The 14030-nt window shown below is 41.5% G+C and overlaps 1 protein-coding gene across 5 annotated transcripts; it reads left to right on the top strand.

Moving 5' to 3' along the window:
* LOC131469778 (NLR family CARD domain-containing protein 3-like) lies at positions 1-12685 on the top strand. Of its 5 annotated transcripts, XM_058645105.1 has the most exons (12): positions 1-69; positions 1528-1620; positions 1831-1980; positions 2876-2995; positions 3915-4034; positions 5375-5592; positions 6002-7814; positions 8272-8445; positions 10075-10248; positions 10728-10901; positions 11063-11236; positions 12191-12685. In XM_058645105.1, the coding sequence occupies exons 2-12, from the start codon at positions 1592-1594 to the stop codon at positions 12207-12209; spliced, it is 3165 nt and encodes a 1054-aa protein (XP_058501088.1). In that variant the 5' UTR covers positions 1-69; positions 1528-1591; the 3' UTR covers positions 12210-12685. The 5 variants fall into 5 exon arrangements, with proteins under 5 accessions (XP_058501088.1, XP_058501086.1, XP_058501085.1 ...); XM_058645103.1 differs by lacking the exons at positions 10075-10248; positions 10728-10901; positions 11063-11236; positions 12191-12685 and having other exon boundaries at positions 5375-5583; positions 8272-8464; XM_058645102.1 differs by lacking the exons at positions 10075-10248; positions 10728-10901; positions 11063-11236; positions 12191-12685 and having other exon boundaries at positions 5375-5583; positions 5999-7814; positions 8272-8464.
* The last annotated feature ends 1345 nt before the right edge of the window (positions 12686-14030 follow it).

Genomic DNA, 14030 nt, shown 5'->3' with positions numbered 1-14030 from the left:
GTGAAAGTGAAACTATTCTGTGACTTTGCTTCAGTCGCCATTTTAACTGCGCAGCACGAAGACACAATGGTGAGTGTTGAAGTGATTATAATAATATATGATTATATATGATGATTTGATGCGCGTGTGAAGTACCTTAAAGTGATACTTGAGTAAAAGTACAAGTATGTGACCAGGAATGTCTTTGGTAGAAGTTGAAGTCACTTTTTATAATATTATTCAAGTAAAAGTCTTAAAGCTGTAAACTCCGAGTTGACTGTTCGATTTATTGGTCGATACGTTCTGGCTCTACCAGAATTCTGACTGGTAGTTTTTTGCCGTGTTCATTTCATAATTTTATCAGGAGGAAAGTACCAAGTGCTAATGGGAGTGTCTTCAGAGCAAGCCTGTGTGTCAGGTAACGGCGTGTCTTCAGAGAACACCCCCCTTGTTTTCACTATTCTGGATTAGCCCATAGATGAAAGAATGTCTGGTGGTTTTATTTAATTTAACTTTTATTTAATTAATCCACTGTTCAGTGTTCACAAATCATCTAAATATTCCTCAACAGTTCTTGTGCTGAGATCACGAGTTGACAGAGTATATTTTCGGAAATTATGGGCTGTGATATTGCGGAGACGCACGTGATGCAAAACTACTAAAACTAAACGGTCCGTACCAAGTTGTCCATTTCCGGTTTTCAAAATAAAGTCCCGTCCAATGCGAACACGATGTTAAATTAGATGAAATAATCCAAACGATTATAAATGATCATAAAGATTAAAAATGAAATAATTATGTCAAATGAAACGCATAAGTAAAATTGTATTTAATTGAAAAAATAATGAAATCATTTAGTAGGTACTTAAATCAGAAGTAGTATGAAGTACTATTACTGTGTATTTTGGAGAAATCCAGGGTCAAATTTCGCATTTGCAAACAAAGATTAAAATATTTGTCTCTATTTGAAGTACTTTGAAAACAATTTTCATTAGTAGTTTATGATTTAAATGTATTCTTCATGCACAAGTAGTAATTAGCAATTTGACTATGTACTTTTGGAAAAACTAAAAAGTTCCTGAACAAGATTCCTACTTTTTATCTAAAATCGATGTGAGATAAAATCCACAATTTTAATTTATAGTTTATGGTTTCAATTTTATTGGACAAAGTACTTTATTTACTTCATGCACAGTAGCATGAAGTACTTTTACTGTGTGACATTTTCTAATCTTCAAATGGACACATGGAAAATCTAAATAAAGGCAGGATTTGCTGATAAAGTCAGAGGCTCATGTGTTTGTGATATCTCTGGATATGAACACATGAAACTTTATCTTCCATTCAGCTGACTTTAATGCAGACAACAGCCCTTCAATAACATACAGAGTAGCCTAGCACCATCTACTGGCCATAGGCTGCTATAGCACACAAATGTCACTCGATCACCTTCAGTGTGGCCACAGAGGATTGAGCTCCATACAAGTAAGATGAAGTGCAGATTTGATAAAACACCTTCTCTAACAGAAAACTGCTGCTGTGTTACAGTTCTCTCTCGTGTGATTGGTCACTGGACTGAACACAGATCCACATCAGACGTCCTCCAGGAAACATGGAGAAGATTTTCAATCTAACTGAGAGGTAACTCTTTCAATATGATGCAGTGATAAGTAAGTGAGGATAACTAATGACAACAACAAAGAGAAAAAGTGCTTTTTATAAATAATGTTTATTTTACTCTCTGCTCTGTAAATGTTTGTATTGGGACGGTTTCTACATTCAGTCTGTCTGTAATGTTCTGCCAGGCTTTTCTCTGATCTTATTAAAAGCTACTGTGTCTGTGTGTCTCAGAAAGACTGAAGTCCAGCAGATGAGTGATTGTGTGGAGGAAGACGAGGACAGAGCAGAGTCTCCAGGACCCAGCGGTCTGTCTGTGAAGAGTGACTGGTCTATGGGAGAACCTCCAGTCTTCAGTCATGAACCTGGAGCCTCAGAGACAAAGTAAGAGACAGTGTGTCCTGTGAAGGAGTCAGATTCATAAAAGTGTAGGTTCATAACCAAACCTGAGTGTCCTCACAAAGACAGAAACACACACACACACACGTGAGATAAATGTGTGTGTGAGGAACTGATTCAGAATCTGATGAAACTGATCAACTAGTCAAACCATTGACGAGTCAGAGAGTAGGGCTGGGTATCAACCAAAAATGTTCGATACCGATACCTTCATTTCGATACCGGCTCCTGATCGATACTTTTTCCGATACCAGTTTTATAATATCATTTGTAAAAAAGAAAATTACACGTTATGGAAAAACTCCATCCTTAGTTTTTATTTTTCAGTTTTAACATTTTTTAAATAAATTAAAAACAAATAAAGAGCGAAGAAAATAATACATATCTTCAGTATTAGATATCTGTATAATTGTATAAAAGTGACAGTAAATATTGTCCAAATGTTTTCGAATTGTTCTTTCTACATTTGATCTGACAGTCAGTTGTTGATTACATGCAGACGTTGATACAACCACGAGGCTACTTCAATATATGTCCCACTACTAAATCATAATGCAAGTTAGACATTATGACGTTCCGGACCTTTGCTTGAGGAATTTTTCTCTAACTGGACCTTTTAGAATTTTAGTTGAATACCCCTGCTGTAGAAGATCCATTTATACACAAAGATCAGCGACCACAAGCTGTACATCTGTCAGTGAGGGTGTCACATGTGGATCATCAAATCTAGAGAAAAGAAATGATTCAGTGGTTTGACTCTGTCAAGATCTTTCCCTTCACTCCAGACTCTGGAGGTCACCCTGACACTGAGGCTGCTTTCTGATCCAAGTGACTAAACAAAGACCATCATCAGTGATGGATGTGATGTGTGTGTTTGCAGAGGTCAGAACCAGAGACGGAGAGCAGAGTCTCCAGGACCCAGCGGTCTGTCTGTGAAGAGTGACTGGTCTATGGGAGAACCTCCAGTCTTCAGTCATGAACCTGGAGCCTCAGAGACAAAGTAAGAGACAGTTTGTCCTGTGAAGGAGTCCGATTCAAAAAAGTGTAGGTTCATAACCAAACCTGAGTGTCCTCACAAAGACAGAAACACACACACACACACACACACACACACACACACACACACACGTGAAATAAATGTGTGTGAGGAACTGATTCAGAATCTGAAGAAACTGATCAACGAGTCAAACCATTGACGAGTCAGAGAGTAGGGCTGGGTATCAACCAAAAATGTTCAATACCGATTCCTTCATTTCGATACCGGCTCCTGATCGATACTTTTTCCGATACCAGTTTTATAATATCATTTGTAAAAAAGAAAATGACACATTATGGAAAAACTCCATCCTTAGTTTTTATTTTTCAGTTTTAACATTTTTAAAATAAATTAAAAACAAATAAAGAGCGAAGAAAATAATACATATCTTCAGTATTAGATATCTGTATAATTGTATAAAAGTGACAGTAAATATTGTCCAAATGTATTTGAATTGTTCTTTCTACATTTGATCTGACAGTCAGTTGTTGATTACATGCAGACGTTGATACAACCACGAGGCTACTTCAATATATGTCCCACTACTAAATCATAATGCAAGTTAGACATTATGACGTTCCGGACCTTTGCTTGAGGAAATTTTTCTCTAACTGGACCTTTTAGAATTTTAGTTGAATACCCCTGCTGTAGAAGATCCATTTTTACACAAATATCCGCAACCACAAGCTGTACATCTGTCAGTGAGGGTGTCACATGTGGATCATCAAATCTAGAGAAAAGAAATTATTCAGTGGTTTGACTCTGTCAAGATCTTTCCCTTCACTCCAGACTCTGGAGGTCACCCTGACACTGACGCTGCTTTCTGATCCAATGTCTAAACAAAGACCATCATCAGTGATGGATGTGATGTGTGTGTTTGCAGAGGTCAGAACCAGAGACGGAGAGCAGAGTCTCCAGGACCCAGCGGTCTGTCTGTGAAGAGTGACTGGTCTATGGGAGAACCTCCAGTCTTCAGTCATGAACCTGGAGCCTCAGAGACAAAGTAAGAGACAGTTTGTCCTGTGAAGGAGTCCGATTCATAAAAGTGTAGGTTCATAACCAAACCTTTACACTCAATGCAGTTTTTTACATACAAAAAAATTAACGACTAATTATTTTCAGTGCAAAAAGAACAATTACAAACAAGTGACAAGTCATTTTCACTAAGGATCTCACAGAAACTTACAGAGGTAAAATCAATGTCGACATTAGAACACAAAACATAACAATAACATGGTTGTATTATTATTACTCAAAAACCATAATCTAGACTGAGATAATCTAGGCTTAACTGGTCAACAATAGCAACAGTTAACTCAGCCCACTGTAGAAAAGGGTAACAAACCTTTAACAGTAAAGTTGTGACTGTGGCACTCGTCATGTTTTTCTTTACTCATTTTCTTTTTCTGTCAGTGTGAACAGATTCACACTGACTGGCCTTGTCCTCCTCCTCACATCAGGGTCAGAGGTCACTGTGAGGACAAGATGAACATAAGAGTGAGCTGTTTACAGGTTAAGCTTTATCAGTTACTGTCTATATTCAGTTAGCTTTTCATTTAGTGAGCTATATAGCCATAACATAAAACTACACACTCATATCTTAAGTTAGCGTTACATGGATCCCAGTTCAAACACATATTACGCTGCAGTAACGTTAACTTCAGTAAACAAACATACAACACGTAAACTTACCTGTTGAAATCCCGACACAGCGCCGTCAGTACTCTGTACTTGTCATGGATGAAGATTTTAAATGGCTCTGGCTCTGTAACATCCACAGTAGAGCTGTGGTTGAGAGGAGGTGGATGTCTGCGCTCTGCTCTTCTTACATTCAAATACTGAGCAACTTCCTGCTCTGAGGTCGATGCCGTGCAGGTTTGGGTGCTTCGTTAAATTTGTCAATCACCGGCAGCATTATCAGATCTTGATCATGTGATTAACTCTGAAGGTATCGAAACTTAGGACCGGAAACTTAGGAAGTTCGGTACCCAGCCCTATCAGAGAGTGTGTGAGGATGAGCCTCAGGGTTAGAACAACAGTCCATCAGAACCACTGAGACAAAGCTGTAAGAAAATAAAGTGTCTCACATCAGAAGACAAGTTTGTCTCATGTCCACAGTCGTCGCTGAGCTCGACATTTGCTTCAGTCAACAAACGAGGGTTTTTATTCACTGTCCGTCTCAGCCACACACATGTCCACCTGTCCCTGATGTGTTAGTAATAAGGAAATGTCTTCACAAACACATGTCCACCTGTCCCTGACATGTCAGTAATAAAGAAATGTCTTCACAGACACATGTCCACCTGTCCCTGACGTGTTAGTAATAAAGAAATGTCTTCACAGAGACAAGTTTGCTGTTTCTGTAGACAAGCACACGTCCTGCTGTCCTCTGTGTCAGGACGTCCTGAAGGATCCAGTCTCCACCAGCTGTGGTCACCGGTTCTGCAGACACTGCATCTCCTCATACTTGGACCAGTCTGGTCCACCAGGAGACTCCTGCTGTCCCCAGTGTGGGAAAAGACCCAGGACAGGACGTGGACCACAGAGCATCAGTGTACAGAGTAAGACTCATAAGGAGAGCAGCTCCCATCAGCACTAGCAGACTTTAGAAATGGAAAAACAGGAGAAAACTGTTTAAAAGTTAAAAATGTTCCTCATGTTAACTCCATGATGGAGTTTAAACTCTCTGCTGCCCCCTGCAGGTTGAAGAAATGAAGGTTTCCCCTCATTTTGCTGCTTTTCTCTCATGATTGTTCTCTTGTATGCAGATGATACTCTTTGCTTCACAATCATCACAGTTCTTCTAGAATGATTCAGTCTTTCAGAATAAAGTTATTCAAGTCATTACAGTGAAAATGTAGTTTTTCATTTGACAACAAACAATATAAAACAACAACGTCACAGAAAAACATGACACTGATGAAAATAATCCTCAGCTGCTCACATTCTTTGTCTCTTGTCTTTCAGCAGATGTTGGTCTGCAGAAGGTTCTAGATGAACATAAGATCAGTCTGAGGAGGAGATTTGAACATGTGACTGAAGGAACTGATGCAAGAGGAAGTAGAACCCTCCTGAACAGGATCTTCACTGAGCTCTACATCACAGAGGGACAGAGTGAAGAGGTCAATACTCAACATGAGGTGATGCAGCTGGAGACAACCTCCAAGAAGAAAATGGTCCAGGACACTCCCATCAAGTGCTGCGACATCTTTAAAGCCTTACCTGACCAGCAGGGGAGCATCAGAGTCGTCCTGACCAACGGCGTCGCTGGTGTTGGAAAAACCTTCTCAGTGCAGAAGTTCACTCTGGACTGGGCCGAGGGTTTGGAAAACCAGGATGTGAATCTGCTGATTGTGCTTTCGTTCAGAGAGCTGAACCTGATCAGAGATCAGCAGCACAGTCTTCTCACGCTGCTCCATGTTTTCTATCCAACATTAGAGAAGGTCAGAGCAGAGGAGCTTGCTGTCTGTAAACCTTTGTTCATCTTTGACGGCCTGGATGAAAGCAGACTCTCACTGGACTTCAGCAGCAGGACTCTGGTTTCTGACGTCACACACAGGTCATCAGTCAACGTGCTGCTGACCAACCTCATCCAGGGGAATCTGCTTCCCTCGGCTCTCGTCTGGATAACTTCACGACCTGCGGCGGCCAATCAGATCCCTCCTACATGTGTTGACAGGGTAACAGAAGTACGAGGCTTCACTGACGACCAGAAGGACGAGTACTTCAGGAAGAGATCCAGAACTGAAGATCTGTCCAGCAGAATCATCTCACACATCAAGACGTCCAGGAGCCTCCACATCATGTGTCAAATCCCAGTCTTCTGCTGGATCAGTGCTACAGTTCTGGAGCACATGTTGACCACAGAGCAGAGAGGAGAGCTGCCCAAGACCCTGACAGACCTGTACTCACACTTCCTGCTGGTTCAGACAAAGAGGAAGAAGAACAAGTACGATAAAGGACATGAGATGAGTCCACAGGAGCTGATGGAGGCCGACAGGGACGTTCTTCTGAAGCTGGGGAGGCTGGCCTTTGAACATCTGCAGAAAGGAGACATCATGTTCTACCAAGAAGACCTGGAGCGGTGTGGTCTTAGTGTGACAGAGGCCTCGGTGTACTCTGGAGTTTGTACAAAGATCTTCAGAAGAGAGAGCGTGATCTTACAGAAAACAGTCTACTGCTTTGTTCATCTGAGCGTGCAGGAGTTTCTGGCTGCAGTCTACATGTTCCACTGTTTCACCAACAGGAAGACAGAGGTACTGCAGGACTTCTTCAGACAAGAAGACAAAGACAGGGACTCAAACAGATTTAGCAGAAACTTCTCACTCGACGACTTCCTGAAAGAAGCCATGAAGAAATCACTTCAAAGTGAAAATGGTCACCTGGACCTGTTTGTTCGCTTCCTTCATGGACTCTGTCTGGAGTCCAACCAGAGACTCTTAGGAGGTCTGCTGGGTCAGACTCAGAACAGTCCAGAAATCATCCAGCGTGTCATCAAGAACCTGAAGGAGATGAACACAGACAACATCTCACCTGACAGAAACATCAACATCTTCCACTGTCTGACAGAGATGAACGACCAATCAGTGCATCAGAAGATCCAAGAGTTCATGAAGTCAAAGAGCAGAGGACAGGCACTTTCTGAGATCCACTGCTCAGCTCTGGCTTACATGCTGCAGATGTCTGAGGAGGTTCTGGATGAGTTGGACCTGGACAAGTACAACACAACAGCCCAGGGAAAACAAAGACTTTTTCCAGCTGTGAGGAACTGCAGGAAGGCTCGGTGAGTTCAGACATGATCAATAACATCATCAGTCAGTGATGATTATCAAATATTCTTCTCATTCTTCTCACATTGTGAGTCAGTTGTGTTGTTTTTCTGCTCATGTTTTAAATGATCAAAGTTCAAAGTGCAGATTTATCAGCTGCTTGTGATTCTTGCTTTGAACTGAATGAAAACACTTATTTACTGTTAATGTTTCATTGTTAACTTTCTCTTCATGTGACTTTGACTCTTTTTGCTTTCACCTTAATCTGATTAGACTCCAACACGGGTCAAAGCAAACCCAAAGACCTGATCAGAACCAGTCCGTGTTCAGATCCAGAGAAGTCTGCTGACGTTACATTAAGACACAGACGTTAGCTGGTTAATAACCATCAGACACAGACACACACAGACACACACACACACACACACACACAGTCGTTGTCTAAAGTCTCATCTTTTATTCTTTATTCAGGTTGAGTGGCTCCAGATTGTCAGAGATCAGCTGTTCTTCTCTGGTCTCAGCTCTGAAGTCCAACTCCTCCCACCTGAGAGAACTGGACCTGATCTTGAACGATCTGTATGATTCAGGAGTGAAGCTGCTGTGTTCTGGACTGGAGAGTCCACATTGTAGACTGGAGACTCTGAGGTGAGTTCACTGACTGAAGCTGCTGTTGTTTTTTTAAACTTCATGAACATTAAACTAGTCTTGGTCTGATATTTGATATTATCGTATATCACGATATTTGCCATCAGAGTTGATATTTTTGACGATATCTAATATTAAACGGCCGCCGACACAATATCTAGATATTTCATTTTGATATCACGCAAGTCTACATTAAACTCATTTGATTCACTGATGAATGAGTGAAACACACACACACACACACACACACTTCACCTAGTACGTTTGAACTCATCAGGATCAGTTTTATGTCTAAAAGCTTGACTCTGAGTCTGCTACTCTCGGAGTCCTCCCTAATATATCAGTCCTGTTGCCGTGGTGATGATGCTGTATATGCTTACCTCAGGGGGCGACCGGTGACCTGAAAGGAAAAAAAACTCTTCTTTTCTTTCGTGGTCAAATAGAAAGAAAAATGAACCAAATGAGAAAAGATGTTTTCTTTCAAAAGGTTTTTCCACTTTTATTGTCTTTCTTGCAAAAACAGGTGAAAAAGAATGAATAAAAAAGAAAAGAAAAAGAAAGCAACAACATCTGAAAGTTGTTGTTTTTTGTTGAAAAAGAAAATATTCCAAGTCCTTCTGTGTTGAAGGTCAGAGGTCAGAGCGTCAAAGATTCTCCCTGCTTTTCTATCTACTGCTGTTTTCAGAGTTTTGCAGCCTTATTTATACGCTGAATCGTGGTTCGCTCCCACATCACGTGACATTGCATCAACTTTTCAAAGACGTGTGGAGAGGTCACCAAGTTTCCACATGGAACTCTTTCTCCTCCCACTTTCTCTAAACCGTCAAAGATGTTTTTGGGGCTAACAGGTGTCCAAGGAAAACCATTGTAACTTGGACACTTTTATCCATGGCACCAACAGCTCTGTCCAGTAGAGGGAGGATTAGGTCGTTATCGTTTGAATGCAGATGTCAAGATGGAAGGAGGAAGAGTGACTTCTAACCACACCCAGTTCAACCAGTTCACAATGCATCGCACGAGAAGTAGCAACAAAACACAAGATATGAATCAAACCATTGAAGATATCAAATCACTCAAGCAACAGAAACAAACATTAAAAGTTACAATATTCTTTAAACAGCCTATGGAGACTCATTTTAGATTTGACCTCATAATAAGGAACGAAAACGCTTACACTTCTAGATCCTGTCAACAACAACAACAACAACAACAACAACACACACACACACGTGTTGGACATTCATGACTTGAGGGGACATTGCATTGACTTACATTCATTTCCTGGAGACTTACTCGAACCTTAACCACAATTACTACTGGCCTAATCCTAACCCTGACCCTAACCCTTACCCTACTGGCCTAATCCTAACCCTGACCCTAACCCTTACCCTACTGGCCTAATCCTAAACGTGACCCTAACCTTACCCTTACCCTTACCCTTACCCCACCCCTACCTTACCTTAACATTAAAACATATCTTCACCTTAAAATGTACTTTACGTTGTGGGACTTGATTTTTGTCCCCACAGGGAAGACAAGTCCTCATAATGTGACTGTGACACAGTCACACACACACATATACACACACACAGTCGTTGTCTAAAGTCTCATCTTTTATACTTTATTCAGGTTGAGTCACTGCAGATTGTCAGAGATCAGCTGTTCTTCACTGGTCTCAGTTCTGAAGTCCAACTCCTCCCACCTGAGAGACCTGGACCTGAGTGGGAACCATCTGCATGATTCAGGAGTGAAGCTGCTGTGTTCTGGACTGGAGAGTCCACATTGTACACTGGAGACTCTGAGGTGAGTTCACTGACTGAAGCTGCTGTTGTTTTTTTAAACTTTCATTTTATTAACATTAAACTCATTTGATTCTCACACAGTCACACACACACACACACACACACACACAGCCACACACACACAGTCACACACACACACACACACACACACACACACACACACAGACACAGTCACACACACACAGACACAGTCACACACACACACACACTCACACAGACACAGTCACACACACACAGACACAGTCACACACACACACACACAGTCACACACAGACACAGTCACACACACGCTCACAGTCACGCACTCACACACACAGTCACACTCACACACAGTCACACACACACACAGTCACAGACACAGTCACACACACACACAGTCACACACACACACAGTCACACTCACACACAGCCACACACACAGTCACACACACACACACACAGAGTCGTTGTCTAAAGTCTCATCTTTTATACTTTATTCAGGTTGAGTTACTGCAGATTGACAGAGATCAGCTGTTCTTCTCTGGTCTCAGTTCTGAAGTCCAACTCCTCCCACCTGAGAGACCTGGACCTGAGTCTGAACCATCTGAATGATTCAGGAGTGAAGCTGCTGTGTTCTGGACTGGAGAGTCCACATTGTGGACTGGAGACTCTGGGGTGAGTTCACTGACTGAAGCTGCTGTTGTTTTTTTAAACTTTCATTTTATTAACATTAAACTCATTTGATTCTCACACAGACACACACACACACACACACACACTCTCTCACACACACACACAGTCGTTGTCTAAAGTCTCATGTTTTATTCTTTATTCAGGTTGTGTCGCTGCAGATTGTCAGAGATCAGCTGTTCTTCTCTGGTCTCAGTTCTGAAGTCCAACTCCTCCCACCTGAGAGACCTGGACCTGAGTGAGAACGGTCTGCAGGATTCAGCAGTGAAGCCTCTGTGTGATCTTGTGCAGAGTCCAGACTACAGACTGGAGACTGTGAGGTGAGTAGAGTGTTAGAGTCAGTGTTGTTCTAATCACAGTCAGAGCAAAGATCCAGTGTTTCCTCAGTGAAGCTGTGAGAGCAGAATAGTGACAGGCTTCATGATTGGACACAAAGACACAGAGAGACAACAGTCGGCCAATCAGACGAGCCACGAGCTGCTGGTGATCATGTGATCACAGACTCGAGCCGAGCGCCTGACATGATGATGTTGTAGTTTGACTTTATCACTGATGATGTGAGTTTGGTGTGACTGCAGTCTGCTCTACACACACACACGTCTGTGGTTTGGCTTTTTGGACACAGTTCTTCCATGAAGACCACTTGTGGTCACACGTGTCTAGACAGATTTCTTCTGCCAGTTGTGAGCTGATGACACTGCTGGACATTTGAAAAGGGAAGTAAGCAGGACGTGTCTTTCATCTGCCACACCAAGTGTCCTTGGCCGTCCACCGCGTCCACGATGGTCAACGTCGCCCGTGTCTTTGTGCTTCTTCCAAAGATGTTGAACGGCACACGTTGAAACCTGCGTCTGCTCTGAAGTCTTTGCTGATGTCGCTCAACGACCTTGTGTCTTGTTGCTCTTGTCAGTGTCGCCATAGTGTTTGACCTGTGACATGAAAACGTCTTCCACAACCTCACCTTGGTAGCAGAGTGTGGCTGTTGCTCATCCACTGTTCAGTCTTATTGGTGAATCAAACACCTGACTCTAATCCTACAGAAGAACTGATGCTGGTCTGAAGGCAGAGGGCGCTCACACCAACTATTGTATACATTCAAAAATACACAGTTACTCTATGATGACATCATCTAAACTATTAGTGTTTGGTGAATGAGTGAATGTAAAGTAAAGTGATGAATGTGAAGCAGCTCTGAAGTGGACTGAAGTCTCTGCTGCTTCACTGACTCACTGCTGTGACTCTGACTCTTCTCCTCGGTCGTCTTCTCTCAACAGGTGGAAGACAGTGTGGTGATGATGATGATGATGATGATCTTCATCCTGAGTCAGCACATCTGGAACAAACATCATGTGAAGGACAAAGGTTTTTCTGTGACGTCACTTTTAACGTGGTCATCTCGGTCCTGTCGTCCTGAACCTGTGACATTGTGACGTGAACATTTCACAACTTCACAACTTCACAACTTCACAACTTCATTCTTTCCGAGGCGTCTTCCGTGCACGTGTGTGGGCTCTGTCTTCACAGAGGTCCTCATTCTATGGTTATGGTCGTTCAAAAATATTTCTCTTTCTACACGAAACTGATGGTCAAAGAAAAAGCTAAAAGCTACTTGTTGTTTGTTATTTGTTATTATGACTTTTGACTTTATTATAAGGCTTAGTGTAGTGACTTCATCATGAGTGCTCATACTAAAATAAACATCATTTCTATTATTATTTCTATAATCTGTATACAGACACTTTCCATGATAGGACGTATGAATGTTATTATTATTATTATATATATATATATATATATATATATATATATATATATATATATATATATATATATATATATATATATATCGCTCCCCCTGGTCACTTCTTTAATAAAATGGAAACACTTTCCTGTTAAGGCTGCCCATGAGCCTGTTGTACTTACCGTATGACAGAGGCGGGTTAACGCTCCCTTTCCTCCAGGGATATTATTGGGCTGCCCAGCTAAGAGCAGCCTCATGTTGGTTTGAACATCAGTCACCGCTGCACTGGATAAGGATGGAGGAAATCACAACTTCTAAAGTGTCCTTCTGTCTCTGCCGTTACTCTGAAAAAGCACACCACAAACCCCTTTGTTAGAAAGACACCAGGTGTTAAGTTATCTTGGGGAAAATGCTCCACTGTCCCAATTCTCACCTGTTTGGAGGAACACAAAGTTCACGCCAGCCACTAATGACCTTGGTTTGAAGTTGTGAGCAGACAGAGGCATCAGTAAGATTTGAAGTTTTACTGACATCAAGCTAAAGTTTAGCACTGAGCCTAAACACTTTTTCACGTGTCTTCAGATAAGAAGACACAGAACTCTGTTCTGACCCGTTATGGAGCAGCTGGATTAATCTCAACGTTTTATCAGATTATCATCCATGCAGCAAAAGAATCTGCAGAGGATAAAAGATTAGCATGGTGTTCAGACCTTAATGAAGATATCAGTGTAGAAGAGTGGCAGGATATATGTTTCCAGTGTTTCAACTCCTCCAGTACAAATGGTTGATGAGAACATACTTTACTCCAGAATCATTGCGTCACATTTACCCCAATACACCGGCTACTTGTGTCAAATGTCTGTTTCACTGCCTCTGGGAATGCACCCTCATTCAAGAAAGAGGTGATTACAATGGTGTCCATTTTTATTAAGGAACAACTTCCTCTTTGTCCCAAGCTTTGTATTTTCAGGTGTTTCCCAGCGAGCTGTACGCTGAGCCATCGCAGTAAGAAGATGGTGGTATTGTGTCTTCTTGAAGCTAAACGTAAACTTGCACTATCATGGAAGTGTGTTCACAGACCAACCAGCCGTAGAAAAACTTACATACAACACATTTGTAAAGATTTGGGATGATTTCTTGTTTTGTTTTGTTCACAGATCACAATAAGAAATAAGGAAACACTTGTATGTGGGATACAAGTGATGTCCACCTGTGCATGTACATACGTGTACAATGTTCTTTATTCTTTTTTTCTTTTTAAACCGTGATGAGTAACAGTCAGTTACCAAACCAGAAATATACCACTAATATCTGCAGGTTTTCAATGTCTATATCTGCTTGTTTAATGATGTTTAATGATTTTAAATGACATT

Source organism: Solea solea, chromosome 12, assembly GCF_958295425.1.
Source record: "Solea solea chromosome 12, fSolSol10.1, whole genome shotgun sequence".
Taxonomy (NCBI): Eukaryota; Metazoa; Chordata; class Actinopteri; order Pleuronectiformes; family Soleidae; genus Solea; species Solea solea.
The sequence above is the reverse complement of the archived record's forward strand: the minus strand, read 5'-3'. Positions and strand labels throughout refer to the sequence as shown.

What these genes read in the sequence shown, in the direction of transcription:
- LOC131469778 (XM_058645105.1), top strand. Translation starts at nt 1,592, where the DNA reads ATGGAGAAGATTTTCAATCTAACTGAGAG. An exon ending in CCTGGAGCCTCAGAGACAAA is followed by an intron (nt 4,035 to 5,374) that starts GTAAGAGACAGT and finishes ATGTCTTCACAG; the next exon opens with AGACAAGTTTGCTGTTTCTG. An exon ending in AGGAACTGCAGGAAGGCTCG is followed by an intron (nt 7,815 to 8,271) that starts GTGAGTTCAGAC and finishes TTCTTTATTCAG; the next exon opens with GTTGAGTGGCTCCAGATTGT.